The sequence below is a fragment of the Podarcis cretensis genome (assembly GCF_951804945.1).
Source record: "Podarcis cretensis genome assembly, chromosome: 7".
Classification (NCBI taxonomy): domain Eukaryota; kingdom Metazoa; phylum Chordata; class Lepidosauria; order Squamata; family Lacertidae; genus Podarcis; species Podarcis cretensis.
The window spans coordinates 4539196-4559030 of NC_137176.1; the positions used below are offsets into that span (position 1 = coordinate 4539196).

Below are 19835 nucleotides of genomic sequence, written 5' to 3' on the forward strand. Positions count from 1 at the left end.
ATTTATTCCAAAAGGAGTCAGTTCCTATGCTTCCAGTCACTTCAAATGGCATAATATTAATATCTGCAATGCAGGTCAGGGGAAGGAGAGGAGGAAGTGACAGCTCTGGTCACTAGCATGCCTACAGCCCCCCTCCCAGGTGCTGGCGGAGTGGGTGGGGTCCTCCCTGCTGTGCCATCCAGAAAGTAAGCAGGCAGAGGCAGCACCTCTGCCCATTCCCGCTGGGCAGTGCCATGGGGTCCAGTCCCCCCCCCCCCCGCTTTACAGGGCTAACTGAGGACAGGGAGATTGGGAGCTCTCCAACTTGGGTGGCAGGACGTAGAAGAGGACAAGGCTTGTTCACTTTTCAAAGTTGCAGAAATCCCCTCTTCCTACACAATACTTTGTGCAGTACATCCGCCCGCTTTTGTGCACACACACACACACACACACACAGCCCTGAGATTCAGAGCCTCATGCTCTACTGACTAGGGTCCCCAAAGCATGTTGTCAGCCCACAACCTGGACCTGGTGCCACCAGGCCCCCTTGCATGCCGAGAACCAAGTGTGGCATGCTTCATGAACCTGGGTTGATTTGATTCCTACATTGCCCTACCCTCCAACATTTCTCCGATGAAAATAGGGACACCCTATTCTCCATCAGGGAGCTTCTTCTGCGTTTGATCTCACTGCACACATAGACGTCATATACACATCAACACTGATCACCTTGAGCCAATGACAACCTCTCAGCCTCACCTACCTCACAGGGTTGTTGTAAGGAAAAAATGTTCAAGGGAAGGGATCATGTATTACACCTTCAGCAGATAAATGGAATGAAATAAGAGTTTAGCTGTAAGCTGACTTGAGTCACTGTCAGGGGAAAAGGCAGGATGTGATGATGATGATGATGATGATGATGATGATGATGATGATAATTAATGGAAACTGTGAGAAGGACCAATAACATATCAGAGAGTAAATCTTATTGAACTCAGTTGGACTTAGTTCTGAGTAAAAATGCTCAGGATTGCAGTGTAAGGCTGCACAGTTACCTGGGAGTAAGCTCCATGGAATCCAGTGGGACTTACTTCTGAGTAGACATGTAAAGGCTTGCAGTGTAAGACTCCATTTACAACAAAGGAATCGATGCTCCCTGTGTTTCTTAGGAAATGGCTGGCTGCTGCAGCATTGCAATTAAAGAATTTAAAATGGATTGGTGAGCTTTTCCTTTCAAAATTATAGGAAGGACGTCCTATGCCAGGGTGACTGTTTCCTTCATTTGGTGCAGTTATTTTATTTTCAGGTTAAATGGACTCTGTTTTTGCACCCACACCCATTTTAATTGTTCTCCAAAACATGGAGGTGAGGAAAAAGGAAAACTAGGAATCAGATCAGAAAGCAGGATGGCTTCTGGAATTCTGGGACTGTCCCTGGAAAATTGGGGCACTGGGGACTAGATGACCCTTGGGATCCCTTCAAACTCAATAATGCAGTGGTTCCCAAGGGGTGTGGCAGGAGAGGATGGCAAGTGTGGTGGGAAGGTTCAAGGACAATCCAAGAAACAGTTAAACATTTCAAGATAGTATAGTATAGTATAAAATATTTTTATCTGCCGCATATGGGTGATAAAATGAGCTTGCTTGCCTCGAATTAAACCTAATATAAATGAGATCACCCCGCAAAAGCAAGTTCACAAGCTTCACTGAGTTTGTATAATACCTAAGAGGCTCGATTACAGTTATATTTTGGGAGTGATTCATGTTTTTATGTAGCTGCGTTGTTTTCTACTTTCTGGCTGCCCCATGATCGTGTTTTAAAGTTGTTGTGCTCTGAGTTATAAATCAAGCACTGTTCGAAGTCACTTCCTTTTGCTTTCCGATGTATTTCTTTGCAATGTATTGGCAAATCTGGCGCGGCGCGAGCGAGCCACTTTCCCTTCGGAAAGCTCTTTGGCGCGCGCTCGCGGCGGCGGCCGCGCGCCTGGCGTGACGCAGCAGCAGCCCCCGCCCTCCTGGGCGGTCGGGTGACTTCGCGGCGGCGCGCACAGACTCTGCGGCTCTAGAGGCGCTGCTGCCCAGCGCGCGCCCACTTGCCGTCGAGCGAAGCAGCAGCAGCAGCAGCAGCAGCAGCAGCACCCGGAGGCGGCCAGGGCCAGGAGAGCGGGCGGCGGACGAGCCTTTGCGCGGGGCAGGTATGGCGGCGGCGTCGGGGAGACGCGCGGGGGGAGCGGCCACGGCGCGGCTGGCTGGCTGGCTGCTCTGCTCGGGGCGCGGCTCTTGGAGACCCTCGGCGTCGCTGGCCCTCGGGCGGAGCCACCTCGAGGGCAGCCGCGCTCCGCCAAGCCGAGGCTTGGACGGGGCTGGCGGGCTCCGCCGGGGCGCCTTTTCGGGAAGGCGGGCGGGTTTGGGGTGGCGCGCCTTGGCGCAGACCCGCGACGGGGAGGCGGACGCCGCCCCCTGACCGAGCCGGGCGCCCCCAGACGGGCTCGCTTCTCCGGCCCCGGTTCCCGGCAGGTGCATCTCCTCTTGGGCTCAGCCGGGCGACCCGAGCCCGCCCCCGCGGGGCTTCGGAGACGCTGGGAAAGGGGGGCGAGGTTATTCCAAGCAGGCCGGCAGGTGGGTCCCTGAAACGCAGCTCTTAGCCAATGCTCGCCTTAAGCTGGGGGTTTTTTAAAGGGACGGGTGGGGAGAAAATCTGTCCCCACCTTATAGCTCTGCTATGAAGCTCCCTGGGTCATCTTGGCCCGGTCAAGCCCTCTCCGTCCTCATGACCCCCCTGTATGGGAGTTGGGGTTGGGAGGAGCAGGACTTGGAAACCTCTATGTTGCCCTGAGGTCTCTGGCTTGGAAAAAATGCATACAGTTTTCTTCAAACTAGACCTTTGACTGCAGCATATTAATGGGTGTCTTGCTAACTTGGCAGCAGTAGGACGATTTTTTGGTAGCAACAAATTAACATTTCAAGAATGTCTTAGAATCTACCGTAGGGAAGTCCATGCTGATCCCAATTCACAATCATGATTATATGACCTGCCTGAAAGTATGAATCTTGTTGCAAATATGTAGCTATGTAGCCCATAGAATAGAGGCAGGTTCTTGTATTAAAGGCCATTTTGCATTTGCTCCTCTGTCTCCATTCCTTTTCTGTTATTGGGCTGTAGTTTGTTTATTTTTCCTCCCCACATGTTCTTGAAATTTATTTTATTTTATTTATATCCCACCTTTCTTCTGATGAGCTGAAGTGCATAGTTCTCCCTCAACCCATTTTATCCTTGCACCAACCCTGTGCGGGGAGGTTAGGCTGAGAGGTGGTCACCCAGTGAACTTCATGGCCAGTGGGGATTCAGAGCCTGGTCTCCCAGGCCCTAGGCTAGCACTCTCACCACAGCAGCACGCTGGCTCTCATTAGGCAGTTTCACATTAGCTTTGACGTCACATACCGTTTCTGATTGATCAAGATTGTCTGACACCTTCTTTCCCATTAACTCCTGAGTAAAGTTTCACTTCCTGAGTTTTCACCTTGTACGCAAAGGAAAACAATACCCTGCATACATCATGGGCCATGTGGAAGATGCTCACTTGTTAAATAGAGTGTTTTAGGTGCTTCCATGATTTGCAGTAATTGTGTGAGTAATCTATGAGTGCTCCAGACCTGCCTCTCTTAACCCAGTTAAAGGTTTTTGTAGGCAGCTGCACTGAAACCTTTCCACTGTAATTGAGTCGAGATGCACATTGCTGGTTTGCATGATCACATGCCACAGTTGTCACACTGTGAACCTTCCCCTTCTGAAGGTGCAGAGTGCTTCCTCTTCCCTTCCTTCCAGTTTCTCCAGTTCATTTCAAAAAGTTTGTGCAGGAGACATTACTTAATTCCAACATTTATTGCCGTTTCGCTTTCTGTCTTGCTTTTTAGCCCTTTCGTTTTCTGTCTGGTTCACAGTAAGATAAAACAATAAAATCACAGCAGTTAAATAACACATTTAAAACCACATGGAATATGAAATAAGGCCATGGATAAAAATAGTAAATTCAGCAGTAGATAAAATAGAACGGGATAGAACAGCAGGAGCAAAATAAAGCAAACCTACTATCCACGGGATTGCTCAGACAAATAGAAAGGTGTTCACTTGGAATTTATGCAGTGGCTGCTGGTGCAATTGAGATATGTGGGGTTTTTTCCACCTTGGGCACCAAAATGTGCCCTGGTGACTTTCAGGATTGTAGCAAAAGTGTATGAAAGCAATATAAGTGCAATATGGCTAGAGCCCTAGTTGGGCCTTCAATCATCATGTGGGGGTGGGGAGTGTGTAGGGGCATTGAGGTAGGGAGTGTGCTAGACCTGCCTTCAAAGTCCCCTCCCACCCCACCTGGAATAGGAGGGTCTGGGGGAGGCTGCTAGGTGTGTTTAGACTGTTGCGCTGATAAGGCAAGGGGTTTGCCAGGACATGAAGACTGAATTCATTTAGAATCCCCCTTTGCAAACCTTCCTGTTGAATGTGGGAAGGTCTCCTGGCATGGCTGCCCCAACCCATGTTTCCTTTGAACTGCCTGAAGAAGGTTTGGTTGTTTCGTAGTTTTACTTGGGTCGTCTTTCAGCTTACTCTTCAGAATCTCCTTAGCAATATGCTTCTCTGCAGGTTGATAGCTGCTGAAATGACACAGAACCAAGTCTGATCAGATTACCACTGTAAGCAAGTGAGGTCATCTTATTTTCAGTAGAATTCTGAATGACTAAGAAGTTTCCTGTTGTGCACAAAACTAAAGATTGAGGCCCAGTGTGGAGGCAAAATGAAATGCTTCCTGGAAAAGTGCAAAGGATACTGAGTTTGGAAAGTTCAGCCTCGGGAAATACTGTAAGAAGAAAAAGAATCTTGAAAAAGGAAAATGGCTGAGTGTTCATGATGGATATAGTTCTGTCTTCATGGCATAAGACTTCAGATATTAATGTGTGTGCAGGGATTGAATGATGCTGCCACCTATTCAACATAATATTTAAAACTCATGTTATTTGTGACTCATGACTCTAATGGGCTTGAACAAATGACTTAGAACTTGCTTACTGTAACCTGAATTCCATAGGCCTTGTGGAACCCGTCCAGAGGCACAGCCCGTCTAGTCCAGCAGTGCTGGGGGTATTACCTGGTAATGTGGGGAATAGGGCTGGGCAACGTCAGCTTTTCAACATTGCGATGTATCACCAGCCCAACATCATGATCTGGCAGTAATACACTGCAGTGTTGAAACAGAAAGTGGAACAAGCTGTATTGGCCATAAGCTGAGGTCAGCACAGCTTCTTCCTCCCACAGGATGCTGGGGTCAGAGGGAGTCAGCCGGGCTGTGGTAGCCAAGTGCAGAGTCCGTCAGGCTCTGTTTGCAAGGATGCCTCCGCCTTTGCTTGGCAGGGCAGGCAAAGAGAAAGAGGTAGCCTGCCCAACACCCCCCCCATGCCAGGGTGGTGGCGGATGAGACAAGCGCATGTGGGCTTGCCTCAGTCGCCACTACCTTGGCACAGATGGGGGGAAAGTCTAACTGAGCCCCCCCTGCTTTGCTTGAGCTGGAGGTGAGGGGCTCTGTTAGACTTCTCCATTGAGGGGCAGGCAGCTATGCACCCCTCAACAGAGGAATTTGGATGAGCTGCCTGCCCTGCACGGCCGATGTAGCTTGTTCTTCCCTCGCCAGTAGGAGGGCCAGAGTGAGGTGTCCGTTTCACCCGGTGGTATATTGCAAGTGAAATAGCCATTGCTCTTGAGTCCCTCTGCCTCCAGCACCCGGCTGCAGCTTGTTTTTGCTTCGGTGTGCTGGACACTGGTGGCAGAGGAACTCAGTAGCAGTGGTAGCACTGTCCCTTGCAATGTACTGCCGGGTGAAACTGCTATTGCGGTCTGGCCCTCGTACCAATGAACAGTAATTTTTTTTTTTTTAAAGTAATATTTATTAAAGTTTTGAAAGTTACAGAAAAAAAAGAAAGGGAATTAAACATAACAAAACCATACAATACAACCCAAAAACAAAAAGATTACATATACATAACAAAAATAAAACAAAAACGGTTAAAAAAAAGAAAGAAAAAAGAAGCACAACCAATACTTTCAATGTTATTAACTTTCTTTTGCTTATTTCAGCGACCTCCTCACACCTCCCTTTTTTGTATTCCACTTCGATTATTTGTTTCAGCAAATCCTATCCATCTTCCTCAAACTTCTGTCCTATCATTTAACTTAACAAATTCTAACATTATTTTTTCCTTTAATCCAATTACAATCTATTATACTTAATTCTTTATAACGTTTCTGCTAAAGCTATGTAACTTCATTCCAACATCTTTCTAACATTCCTTAATTTTACAATATTTCTGTAGATAATCTTTAAATTTCTTCCAATCTTCTTCCACCGACTCTTCTCCCTGGTCTCGGATTCTGCCAGTCATTTCCGCCAGTTCCATGTAGTCCATCACCTTCATCTGCCATTCTTCCCGGGTGGGTAGATCTTGTGTCTTCCAGTACAGTGGTGCCCCGCAAGACGAATGCCTCGCAAGACGAAAAACCCGCTAGACGAAAGGATTTTCCGTTTTTCGAGGCACTTCGCAAGACGAATTTCTCTATGGGCTTGCTTTTTTTCTCTCCCCCCCTTTTCTAAGCCGCTAATAGCGCTAAGCCACTAAGCCGCTAATAGGGTTGCTTCGCAAGACGAAAAAACTGCAAGACGAAGAGACTCGCGGAACGGATTCTTTTCGTCTTGCGAGGCACCACTGTACTTTGCAATAAGTATTATTGCTGCTGTTGTAGCATACATAAAGTTCTATCCTTTGTCACCAATTGGCCGACCATGCCCAGGAGAAAGGCCTCTGGTTTCTTCAAAAAAGTATATTTAAATACCTTTTTCATTTCATTATAAATCATTTCCCAGAAAGTCTTAATCCTTGGGCATGTCCACCAAAGGTGAAAGAATGTGCCTTTCCAACATTTATTATCGGGCAAATGGTAAAGTTTTGCAAGCTTGACTGGTGTCATGTACCACCTGTAGATCATTTTCATTAAGTTTTCTCTTAGGGCATTACATGCCGTAAATTTCATACCTGTGGTCCATAACTGTTCCCAGTCAGCCATCATAATGTTATGTCCAACATCTTGTGCCCATTTAATCATAGCAGATTTCACCGTTTCATCCTGAGTGTTCCATTTCAACAGCAAGTTATACATTCTTCACAAGTTCTTAATTTTAGGATCTAACAGTTCTGTTTCCAATTTTGATTTTTCCACCTGGAAGCCACGTACCAATGAACAGTATTGATACATCGCCCAGGCCTAGTTGTGAAGAGTGGTTTCAACCAAGCCTAGGCTGAGGTTTCAGATCCTGGATTATTCTTACTAATCAGAGTTTAAACAAACCATAGTTCCTAAATTCAGACATCAACTGGGAACTGTTGTTGGCTACATTCCTTCATGGTTAACCTTCCAGGGATCTCCTGATGCTAGGGAAGATCTAATGTGAAAGCGACTTCAGCAATGGATGCTGCTCTTACTGTTGTACAGTAGGCTACACTGGGTATTGATATCTGCCTCTCTGTGCAGGCAAGCAGGCAGGCAGTATCACAGTGCAATGGCCTATTTTAGCCCTTCAAAAGCACTCAAGCTGGTCTGGTGAGGGACATGGCCTGGTGTGGGTCCAGCGGGCTAGTAGCCATGCTTAAGCTATGCACTGAAGGTTCCCATCCCTGGTCTAGGCATGTAATAAATGGCAGTGAATTGGAGAAGTCCTGTGTTGTGGTTTCCCCTTCGCTCTGGGTTAGACTCACTGCGTCTTTTCTCCTTAGAGCCTTTGTGAGGTTGGTTTCCCAACCAAGTTGACTTTCCCTCACAGCCGTTGATGTGTAATGGATGCCACAGGGGGATTAGGGTTGCGCAGTGGTCAAAGGCCTCCAGACAGGTGGCCATCCAGGGCTAGCCCCAATGCTTCCCCAGCAAGGTAACTGAGGACATTTTGGGCTTCCGCTCCCATCGTTGCTTACCACTGGCCATGCTGGCTGAGACTGGTGGGAGTGGTACTCCAGAACATCTGGCGGACACCAGGCTGATCTCCGGTGGGTTAGGGATAGAGATGAAAGCTATTTCCTGCTTCTGCTGAATCTCTCAGCGACTTTCGGTACCATCAACCATAGTATTCTACTGGACCGTCTAGAAGGGCTGGGAGTTGGGGCCACTGTTATGCAGTGGTTCTGCTCCTTCCTCCTTCGTCGTGCCCAAAAAGTAGTGGGGGGGTGAGTGCTTGGACCCCTGGGCGCTCACTTGTGGGGTGCCTCAGGGCTCCATCCTCTCCCTCTTCATATAGATGCCTTTTAACATCTATATGAAACTGCTGGGAGAGATCATCAGGGAGGCTGGGTTTTCACCAATATGCAGATGATACCCAGCTCTACCTATCATTTAAATCAGAACCAGGAAGGCAGTGAATGTGGATGTCTGGATGCTTTTTTTTGGGGGGGGGGGGTGGATGGTGGTCAACAGATTGAGGTTGAATCCCGACAAGACAGGCAGGTGTGGGGGATTCGCTGGTTCTGAATGGGGTAACTGTGCCCCTGGGAGTCATTTTGGAATCACAGCTGTCCATAGTGTCAGTAGGGGAGTCCTTAACTTATGACACACCCAACTCAAATCCCTCCCTCCCTCCCTTCTGTTTAAACTCTTACAGGCCTGAACAGGTCAATTTCCTCTCTCTCCCCTGACCCCCATTTTCCTTGGGGGTGGGGGGCTTGTTTTCAAGCGACCTCTTAAGCTCCATGTCTCAGTTGCCCTAGTTCTCCTTCTTTTCAACTCCTTTCTCTCCTCCACACCATAGAGATAGGAAACGCCTATAGAAAACATTGGACAAATCTAGGATTTTAGTTTTCCCATGATTGGGAAGCAGCAAGTCTCTTCCTTGCCTCCCTGAAGACATAGATCGCAGCAGCAACGGTTGCTCCTATCTCTGACATCCCCTTGTATTAGGTAAGCCCTCAAGACTTTTCCTGTTGCACATTGACTCTGAAGTAACACGTCAGTGTGTGTAGCATTGTAGCCATTCCTCCTCTTTTTCTCCCAGTTTAATTTCTGGCTGTTTTACACCTCTCTTGCTTCCTTTCCCATATTTTGTGCTTCTCCTCTTTTGCCTCATTCCCATTCCTTCCCCTCCCACAGCCTGATCTTACGCATTGCTACTTGGAAGCAAGTCCTAGTATGTGGGACTGGTACTCAAGGAAGTCTGCATGGTAGCAGTGTGGGGACTGGGGGGGGGGAGTTCACACTAAATTTTATATTGATTGTGATTATCTTTCCACTTTGTCCTTTTACGGGGCTGCCTCTCCAATTTTCTGCTGTTAGAGCAGTGCTCTTGTCTTCCCTACAGAATAATAACAGGCATCTGGGATTCCTTGTGTTGTAGTTACCAAATGCCAAGAGAAAGGCACTCTGCATGTGCTTGGGTATAAACATGACCTGGATGCCTCCCCCTCTTTTCCACTAATGCTAGCAGGTGGTTAAAGGGCGCTAACAGGACACCACACCTTGGAAGCTCAAGAGGAAAACTGAGCAGAAATTCATACTTTCTAATGGGAATGGGGAATGCTTTCCACTGATAACAAATGGTGTGGAAAAGACAATCTATTGCTGTTTAGAGGCACCACTTTTATTTTCATTCCAGCGGTTCTCAACCTGTGGGTCCCCAGATGTTGTTGGACTACAACTCCCATCATCCCTGAGCTCTGGCCTTGCTAGCTAGGGGTGATGGGAGTTGTAGTTCAACAACATCTGGGGACCCACAGGTTGAGAAAGGCTGGAACTTTAGGCCATGCTCATTGAGAATACCAGACACACCTGAGAAGGCAGCAGCGGGGCGTAGCACAGCAGCCGCCAAAAATAATTGCTGGCAACCAAGCCTAGTCACAGTTTGTCCAACTCTGTTTCTGCCAGGGGTTAGCAACTGGTCCAAATCAGGCCCTCAGAGGGGTGCTTCCTAGACACCCCCCCAAGTTAATGGTGAAATGTGGATGGATGGGGGAAATGGCACAGATGGAGCACAGCTGTGGATCTTGCCAGCTGGGAAATCTCACTGTGGTCTTGCTAGTGTCACCTGCCTGTGGAATGTCCTCTTGGAGGTTCTCCTTATTGAGTTCTCAATAGCATCTAAAACGCATCTCTTCACACAGGTTTTGGGTTTGTTTTTTTAAAGGTAAATTGCCTAGGATCTGAACCAGTGAAGGATGGTTTGAAAATAATAAAGTATGGCTCTGGCCATACTTTAGTTGAGGCAATACCTGAATCCCGCTGTTGTATAAAGCAGGGTGACTTAGTTTCAGTTCAGATTAAATGGGGCAGGCAATGCTGGGATCCAGTGGCTGCTGAATTAAGTGGCAGCGTCTTTCCACAGCACTAATGTCAGTAACAAAAATTCCTATGAGGTTATTAGGGAAGATATGGCTTGTGGAGAGCACTTCTTCCTGGAATGCGTTTTGGTCAATGGAGATGCTACTCCCATAAGTTGCTAAATGTAATACGTGTGTAGGAGAGTCAGTGGTTGCGCTTAAGCTACTCAGTTGCAACACGTTTTAAGGAATTAAAACACAGAGAGATAAAAGTAACTCGGCACGCCATAAGTATACTGTACAAGCATTTCTGTTCTTCAGCTTTTAATTTGATAAGGAAGGGAGGTAGAAATTTTAAGTATGTGTAGAGAGCAGCCCTGACAATGGGCCATTCACAAAGCAGCAAATGGTCTGTACATTTTATGACTGCTTGGTAGTGTTCACAGCAGGGTGGATAAAAATCAATGATTTTTTAAAAATATATATTAAAAAAATGGGATTTTTTAAAATTTACATTGGATTTTTACAATAAAATGCTTTTGGAGGAAAAATCTTTCTAAAGATAGTTTTCTATTTAAGTTACATTATAGTCCAAAGGTTATTCATCAGGAAATAAGGATTTGTTTTAAGTTTTTCATGTGTGCTAAAACACAGTCTAAGTTTTTTTAAAAAACCCGTTTAACCACATCAGTTAACAAACACGGATGCATATGCTATAATGTTATTGTTTTAGTTAAATAAATTGATTAAATTGTTATTAAGGAAATGATTATTTTCCCCCTTCCAATAAAGTACAGCAGAAACAGTTAACTTTTTAAACCTCACAATAATTTCATAATTACCTGTCTGTGTATTTCTAACAGTATAACCAAATCTGTAATTTTTGATATAACTGTAAAAACTACTTTGAAAATTTATTATTCCTGAAATTTTATTATTCCAAAAATGAAACCTTCATCTGGTTGTATATTAAGATTATACCAGCAAGAATGAGTCTTTTTGTAAAAAAAAATTATTTAAATCAAGTCTTACTGACTAGCAATTTAAATTGTGATTTAAATTGTGATTTAATTTGATTTGATTTAAATCTGCAGATGATTGATGTTTTCTAAAATGCAGCACTCCATCCTTGTGTTTGTGGCTGGCCACACACTCTGTTTCTTCCTGTGCCTTTTCCTGCAGCTTGATCCCTATAGCTGACCATTAATGTTTCTGGAAGAGGGCCAAATTTTTTTTTTTGCCATGAACTCATTATTGCTCTCAAACAACTTCCCATTTAGCCACTCCCTTATTCAATGAGGACCATTTTAAAAGCTTGACTAGAGGCTTCAAAAACTAAAAGCTGTATTCCTGGTCTTGTATCTGCCGGCAGTTCTCATGGTGTTGGACATATATTAGTTGCTGAAATTTCTTGAAGAAAATGTGCAATGCCTGAAGGACCGCCTACCTACCTGGACCTTGCGCTCATCTGAAGCCCTTCTTCCTGTGCCTCCTCCACAAGAGGCCCCGAGGGTGGCAACATGAGAACAGGGCCTTTTCTGCAGTGGCTCCCCATTTTTAGAATAGTCTCCCTAGGGAGGTTTGCATGGCGAAAACATTCCTCTTCAACCAGGCCTTTGGCTGATTTGCAGTCTTTTAGATGTGTGGAGGAAGGTGGGGGTTATTGGCTGGTTTTGTTCTTGTTTTTATTATGTCTTTTGTGTTTTTATGCTGTGAACTGCCCTGAAAGCTATGGGTGAAGGGCAGAATACAAAACTAATAAATAGTAATTCTATTAATAAAAGTAGCTCAAGGGTGAGTTGAGAAATAAATTCCCTTGTTCACATCTGCCAGCTGTGACCTCACTAGAGAGCCCTCAGGCAAGAGAAGAGAAAGCTCAGCTCATGAATATAGGAAGGTGCTGTGTGTCCAAGCTGACTCCTAGTGGGGATCCAGGGTTTCTGGCAGGGAGCTGTCTCAGCCCCACCTGGAGATCCGGGAATTGACCATGCTCTAGTCACTGAGCTACGGCCACCTGCTCCCAAGCTGACAAGAGATGGAACCAGGCAGCTTCTTGCCAAGATCTCCGTCTCCCTGTAACAGCCATGTAGCATGGCCTGTGTAGCTTTCCTGCCCCAGACAGTGAGGTAGAGTGGAGAAATGGCCAAAATGTGCAACACACAACACCTTGGCACATTTTTGCAGTCTTCCTAAACATGGATGGGAGAAGCGGGAAATGCCACACTGGGATGAGCTCCTGTTGATGGTTGGTTGGTTAATCAATCAATCAATCAACTTCAGTCGACTTGAATGCTCCCTGGCCTCTTGGCTACTGCAACTGTGATGTATTGGCTTGTTTTTAATAACACGTTGAAATGTCTTGTATTGAATTGTTTCATTGTACATTGTCTTGGTATTGTTTTCATTAGGTGGTCTATCAATATTTTAAATAAATAGATAAATTTGATGCTGCAGCCCCATATAGACTCTGTGACTAATGCTGCTCTTGGAAGTTCTTGTGAAATATTCCTGAAGAGTGTTCCTGTTTGAAAGGGGTCAGACTCAGTTATTATTTCTGTCGCTTTCAGCCGGGCTGCCTCTCTTGTCTATTCCTAATATTAATTTGTTACAGGGATCTCGGTACAAGTGGAGAGCAACAGCATTCCTTTAATGTTGTGCCCCTGTTTTGTTTTGTTTTGTTTTGTTTTGTTTTGTTTTGTTTTTGTGTAAGCCACAACTCAGTTGGCCTGTCTGCTTTGTGGGGGATCAGGCTGCTTTTACACTGCATTGGTGTTGGATGGATTAAAGTCTCTCTGCCTGGGAAGGACGTAGCCAGAATTTATTTGTGGTTGAGTGTGGCAATTGCTTCAGGTTCTGGGGCTTTTGAGAAAATCAGATTAGCAAAGTGTCACGAACACCAGCAGGAGGCATGTGGAAAAATCACCTCATACTGATGACTAGCTAAGCCAGGTTGACATGTAAATAAGCAGAGGAACCATGGATTGCACCTTGGGGAATGACACAAGCACATCCTCTCGAGATGTTGAACTGAAGAGTGTGTAAACAAAGCCACTGAGAAGGAAGGCCTCTTATAGCACATAGAAGTGGGAGGCCAAAGCTCACTAGTGGAGAAGGCAGAAAAGAGGGTTCTGGTGACTCTTGGACAGAAATGGGGAGGGGGCCCTGGAGAACCGTTCTTCTGTCTCTGATGTTCCACTTGACCTGTACCCTCCTGCAACTTGTTCTTTCAGGAGGTTGACCATGCCTTAGAAGGGGCACTGGGCCAAGTGGCCTTTGGGACCCCTACAGTTATATCAGGTCTAATAAGAAACACAGGACCTGGAAAGCTGCCTGCTCCCTTTTTTTCAATGGCAGTGACTTTTCTGGGAATGCTGAAATGGCCCAGCGTAGTTGTGAAGCTGCCTTGCAGCTAACTGTAGGGACCCATTTTCAGCGGCATGGGCTCCCGCTGTCCCTGTCAGCTGAGGGTGCCTGAAGACAGCGATTCCCTTAGGCTGTGTAGCCACTTTTGTGACATGCAGCAGGACAAACATGCCTGACTGCTTTTGATATAATCAGACTTAAAGATCACATAGTCACAAGAGTGACGTGGATACACAGGGCTGCAGGCTGGGTTACTAAAGGGATCTACTGCGTTCTGGGCTGGCGTGGGCGCAGGGCCCAGGGCCTGGTATCTGTTGTTCAGAAACTGAGAGCCAGCCTTGTCCTGCCCTGACTGTCCTTGGATCATTAGCTCTCCTCAATAGCTGATTAGCATCTGGGATGGTAAACAGGTTTGTTGTGTTAAGGCTAATCAGGAACAAAACTGGTTCAAGGCAACTGTGTTATCTAGAGAGGTGAAAAAAGAGGGTTTTTAAAAAAAAACAGCAGCAACTGAGGGGTGCAGAATGGTTTGGGGGGGCTGAAGATGCCCTCCTTACAGGGGTCTAGTGGCACATTTTGACAGCCCTCATAGCTGGAATCCAAAATATGAAGGCAGATATGTTGATCCGCTATGTAGCTATATAATAAATACCCCTCCCCCCCAAAAAAACAGCTTTACATAGCCTTTTGATCAGGGTCATCTGGTGGTAATAGAATAGTGAGTAGCAGAGGTGATCTAGTGGCCAGCCTTTGGGGAATTTGACTGGGGAGACTGGGGGGGGGTCCCCATCCCTGATCAGACATGTGTTGTCCCTGCAGTCCTGCACATACTGTTGAGGGAGAGGGGGCGCCACTGAATTTAGTGGTCCTTCCTTCTGACCGCATCACTTCAGCTTGTAAATATTTCAGCCAGCTGAAATGCAGCCTTTATCTTTCAAAACTAGATGTGCTAACAATCGTTCAAAGGTTTCATCTTCTAGCGTGAGGCAGGAACCCTGCCATCAGAGAAAAGCAGCTTCTGCTTAAACATTTTCCCCCTGTGCTCATTTGCCACACAGAGAAATACTAAAAATGGCTTGCCTGCTTCTGCCTTAATAGCCTCTTGATCTTGAGGTTTGCATTGCAAGCAGCACAAACAGTCACGCCCAGCCCTGGATGGCTTATCAAAGCCCAGTTCCAAATCCATGCAGCTCAGCTCGGTGTTTGCTCACAAGCGATACCCACATAGTCCAGGCACAGGGTGACCATTTGCAAGGCTGCGTTAAGAGAGGGCGCAGAGCCCTTGCAAGAGCAGGGGAAAAGCAGCTTTCCAGGAGGCCTCCTGGCCCCTGAGCATGATGCCATTCATCTTAGGGGAGTAGATCTGGCCGGCTAGATGGTGCCCTGGGGAGTTGCAGTCCGACAGGCATGAACCAGGATGCGCTGCACTCTCTTGACAGGCGAGAGGACGAGGGGGGGGGGGTCCTGGGCTGAAAATGACAGTCAGCTGAAGGCTGGATTAAGTTATAATGCTTCCCATTTTGAAACTCAAGTTTTCTGAGCAGGCAGGAATATCCTAACTTTGCTGTAATGGAAAAATGCTGGTTCACATAACAAAAGAGATGGCTTATACAACCTTGGAACATAGTCCACCAGTACTGTAGAATTTTGTTGCTTAGAGACAAGACACCAATTTCTGCTTGTTTTCTGGTAGGGATGCTGTCGGGTACAATGAGTTGAAAGCATTTTGTTTGTTTGTGGGCTGGTCATGTGGGGGTGGAGGCCTGGAATGTAAATAGTGCTTATTTGCTTACCTGCATTCCTGTTCATAAATATATTTAAAGCAATTCCCATTGATCAAAAAGCTGAGTTTAGTCCTAAGCAAACATGCCCAAGTGTTCAGAAATGTTCACAAGCAAGGGCTGTTAGCCACCAGGCAAAATAGTGTTTCTCCATAAGATGAAATGTAAATGCTTGTGCTGACAGTTTAGTTATTCATAATTTGCAAACTGAACATATTGCAGAGCTTAGAGGCTTTAAAATAGTATGCAGTCATCTTCACAGCTGTGTGGACAATCCTGGTAAGATTCAGGGTAGCATCTTCTAGATCAGGCATAGGCAAACTCTGCCCTCCAGATGTTTTGGGACTACAATTCCCATCATCCCTGACCACTGGTCCTGTTACTTAGGGATGATGGGAGTTGTAGTCCCAAAACATCTGGAGGGCCTTTGCTTTTGCCCGTTCTGGATCCTTGCTGATCTCTGCATCCACTAGAAAAACATAAGTATTTGACTTATTTATATTGGGGGGGGGGGGCATATCTTCCCATGTCCATGATGTGTATATGTATATTTGTATAAAGATGTATACTTGTTGATTTAATTATGTGTAGCTTTGGGTTGCTGCTTTGAAATCGAACTGGAATATTTCCTGAAAGAGTACTAGCATTTAGATCTAATGGCTCCTGGAGTCGGGCATAGTTTGGGTTGTGTAAGTTTTGTGCTTTATCATAATACTCAAAATCATGTGCTTGACAAAACTTAATTCTGTGACTTCTGTGTATCAGCAAAACAGCAGTATTTACTTTCTGCAAAGTCATGGAAGGGTTGCAGAATTCTGTAGAAAGCATTCATGCACTACATCTGATCACTGGACACATGAGTCCTTGTCAGTCATGGTCTGAATATTTTCTGAACCCTGTTTGTACAACCTTAGTGGGTAGGAATTTGCTCTAATTTGAAAAGAAAAGCAGACACCCTCGGCATGCCTTCTTCTGTGTTCATAACCCTGGGCATCAATCATGCATCAATCATGTTGTGTGTCTCTCTAGACATTTGCATGCCTAAGCCACAGCTCTGCTTGGGGAGATGTACTGTGTAAAGCCTATGACTGACTAGACTGACTTAGAGACCCTTATGGTAGGAGATCAGTTTGTGAGGGACATCACGATTAAGTATTTTTTAAACAAAAGTTGCTGTTGAAATGGCTGGTGGTAACGCATGTTGCTTATGTAAGTCAAAGTAAAATCTGTCTCTGTCCTTAGGAAACACTTGGCATTCTACATGAACTACGAAAACCCTCCGCCATATCCTGGCCCGGGCCCAACTGCCCCATACCCACCTTACACCCATCAACCAGGTGGACCACCTGTTCCTGGTCCCTACCCTGGCTATGCACCAGAGCCCGTAGGGCCATATCCAGTAGGACAGCCAGGCTACCAGGGCTACCCAGCCTATGGATGGCAGAATGCTCCTCCACCTCCAGGACCAGTCTATGCAGATGGACCTAAGAATACAGGTAATATTGTCTGCTGTACGCATGGAGCTGCGCTGCTTCATGGTTTTTCATGAAGGTTTCCCCCTTCTGTTACAGATGTGAAGCAATGTGTATGTTTGTTCCAGTCCTCTGAATAACAACGTGAACTTGGGAGGAGGGTACTTATTAATATTCTATGTGCTCTGCTCCATCTTGTTTGTTCTTTTGAAAGAGGAAGAGATTTCTGTTATGGTTCTCATATTGGAGAATAAGTTGGTGGCCACTGGCTTCACTTTGCCTGTAGTTGCATCTCTGGCTTTCTTGGTAAAATGTGTGACTTTCTGACCGTAGGAATTTGCTATCCTTCTGTAAATTAAGTTCCAGCCCCTTTTATAATAGGTACCATCGACACCTATTTTAATGGTTGTTACCTGTCCTGGACTGGCAGGTCCTGTTTTGAGATACTGTAGTATCTTCCTGTTTTCTTCAGGCCCTGTGGCAATAGGTCACTGCAGAGAATGCCGAAGAGCAAACGCATTGGCGTTTCCACAGTAGCAGCCTACTCCACGTCCCATGGGTGTTTTTGAGGATGGGCTTGGGATTCTTTGCTTTAAAACAAACCCAAATTTAGTGGCTATTAAATTATAGAAGATAAGGCACTTAAATATATGAAGGTTAGGCAACTTTTAAAATTAGTTCATGTGACTTGCAAATGCTACACAAGTCTTTCCTGAAACAATGGAGGCTGCGTAATATTGGGACTTCCAGGGTTGTGTCATCCCTCAGCTGAGGGTGTTTTGCATATAGAGGGAAACAGTCGCTCTCCTGTGTGAAATCCTTGGTAGCCATTATTGTCACTTCATGTGTCAGGCTTGAAGAAAAGGCTCTTCCCTTCTCTGTGGGTGGGTGAGTTCCTTGGGGCTCCTTCCTAGGCCTGTTCTCCACATTGTCTCTTCTCTGATGAGCTGAGGACGCCCAATACTACCTCTCTAACCCAGACACTCCTGCTGTTCCTCTCTCATCATGCATTACCTTGACTTCTGCAACCTTCTATGATGGCTTCCTGTGTCCCCACCTAGATCTTTTCACACCTATCTCAAACTCTGCTAGCAAAGCGGTTGACTTTTTCTGTACTCTGTCTCCATGGAACCCTTTCATTCATATCCAGCTCTTCAGAGTTCCCAGAATGAAAGCCACATATTCCTGCAGCTGCACCACCACCACCCCGGGTAACTAGGCAAGGAGAAAGGTTCAGGAGAAGAGTGTAGAGAACCCAGAGGAGGTTACTGTGTAAATACCAGTTGCAGCATCAGGTCTTGGCCTGCATGTGTGAAAAAAGCAGAGTCAGACAGCGCACTGAGCCATAGACTATGCGCACACTGAAGTGTTAATGTGGATATGGCTTGCACAGTTCCAGTGTTTCCAGCGGGGAGTGTGTGTGTGTTGCATGTTCATCCACACATGAGGGCTATCAATCGAAAACTGTCTCAGTGTTTCCCATCCACACTAGTGGGCAATTATTGATGGGATGTATTAATATTGTGTATTGCTGTCCCCTCACCTCAATTACTACCTCCACACCCTCCCTGTGTTCCAGATGCCTGAAGTCCATTGTGTCATCTGCCAGCTGTGGCCCAATGGCAATACCTGCAGTTGTTCAATGTCTTTATAAATAACTTGAATGTAGAAATTGAGAGGATGCTCACCAGATTTGCAGATGACACTAAACTGGGAGAGGTAGCCAAAATCGCCAAATACAGAACCAGCATTCAAGATGACCGTAACTGATTGGTGAACTGGGCCCAAACTAACAAAATGAATTTCAGTAGGGACAAATGTAAGATTCTACACTCAGGCAGGAAGGACCAACTGCACAAATATAAGATGGGGGACACCTGGCTTACTAGTAGTACACATGAAAAGAATCTAGGGGTTTTGGTGGAACACAAGCTTAATGTGAGTGAACAATGTGATGCAGCAGCAAAAAAAGGCTAATGCTATTCTAGGCAGCATCAAGTAAAGTGTCCAGATCAAGGGAAGTAATAGTACCACTCTATTCCATCTTCCATTCACAAGTGGTGCCGCCAGTGTATTTATTGGCCATTTATTGCAGCCAGTAGGAAAAGAGTTCAATTGGGGCAGAGCCAGTGAGGGGCCTATTGGAGCCCCTGGGGCCCAGCCTGGATGACTGCTTGCACAGGACCTGACAGAATGGACTCCTTTTCCTTTCTATATCTATGTGGCATTAAGTGAAGGATTCCAGTATTTCAGGGATTATTAATTACAAAATTATACGTGTAATGCTAGCTATTACAGCAAGACATTCCGAAGCCTCTCTGTTCCACATGTCCTTAAAGCTCATTTTCATTTTATTGCAGTCTCAGGTTATAAACTGAGTGCAAGGAAATGAGAGGTTCAATAATTCATAGGAAGATAATCTTCCTGCGGTGACAAAGAAGGGGTGGAGTTGGGGTGAAGTTTGCAAATATATTGGCACAACAGTTTCTCGTAGTAGAAAGTCATATAAGATGTTAGAGCAACTTTTTAAATTTAGAAAACAGTTCAGGATTGGGGCTAGTTAAAGGTGTTGTGCCTAAGGATGAATAGTCATGTTTAAAATGCTTAACAGGTTTGGTATCTTTTGGATCGCCCTATTTTATTCTGTGTTTTAATCAATGATAATAGATTGATGTGGCAGAAGTATGATCAGGTAGAAGAGAATAGGTGTCTCATTTACACTTTTGATTGTCTGCTGGTAGTGTCATGGTTTTGCTTGGTAGTAATCCTAATTTCATTAACTTTACTCTATTATTGTCATGTCTTTGTCATTTTATCAGCCTTGGAATAGAAAAGCAGCACAGAAGTAATTTGAAATGTACAGACCTTGTGATTCACGAGGTATCAGAGGCCAGCGCTTCACC

The 19835-nt window shown here is 45.7% G+C and overlaps 1 protein-coding gene across 3 annotated transcripts in view; it reads left to right on the forward strand.

The window, feature by feature from the left end:
- The first annotated feature begins 2008 nt into the window (after positions 1-2008).
- CYSTM1 (cysteine rich transmembrane module containing 1) overlaps positions 2009-19835 on the forward strand; it is a 34919-nt gene continuing 17092 nt past the window's right edge. Inside the window, exons 1-2 of one of the 3 annotated variants that reach the window (XM_079983709.1) lie at positions 2009-2173; positions 16703-16956. In XM_079983709.1, the coding sequence (XP_079839835.1) occupies positions 16722-16956 (235 nt within the window). In that variant the 5' untranslated portion in view covers positions 2009-2173; positions 16703-16721. Of the gene's footprint in view, positions 2174-8822; positions 8965-15240; positions 15369-16702; positions 16957-19835 lie in introns of those variants that run through there. The other 2 variants (XM_079983710.1, XM_079983711.1) reach the window with 2 other exon arrangements.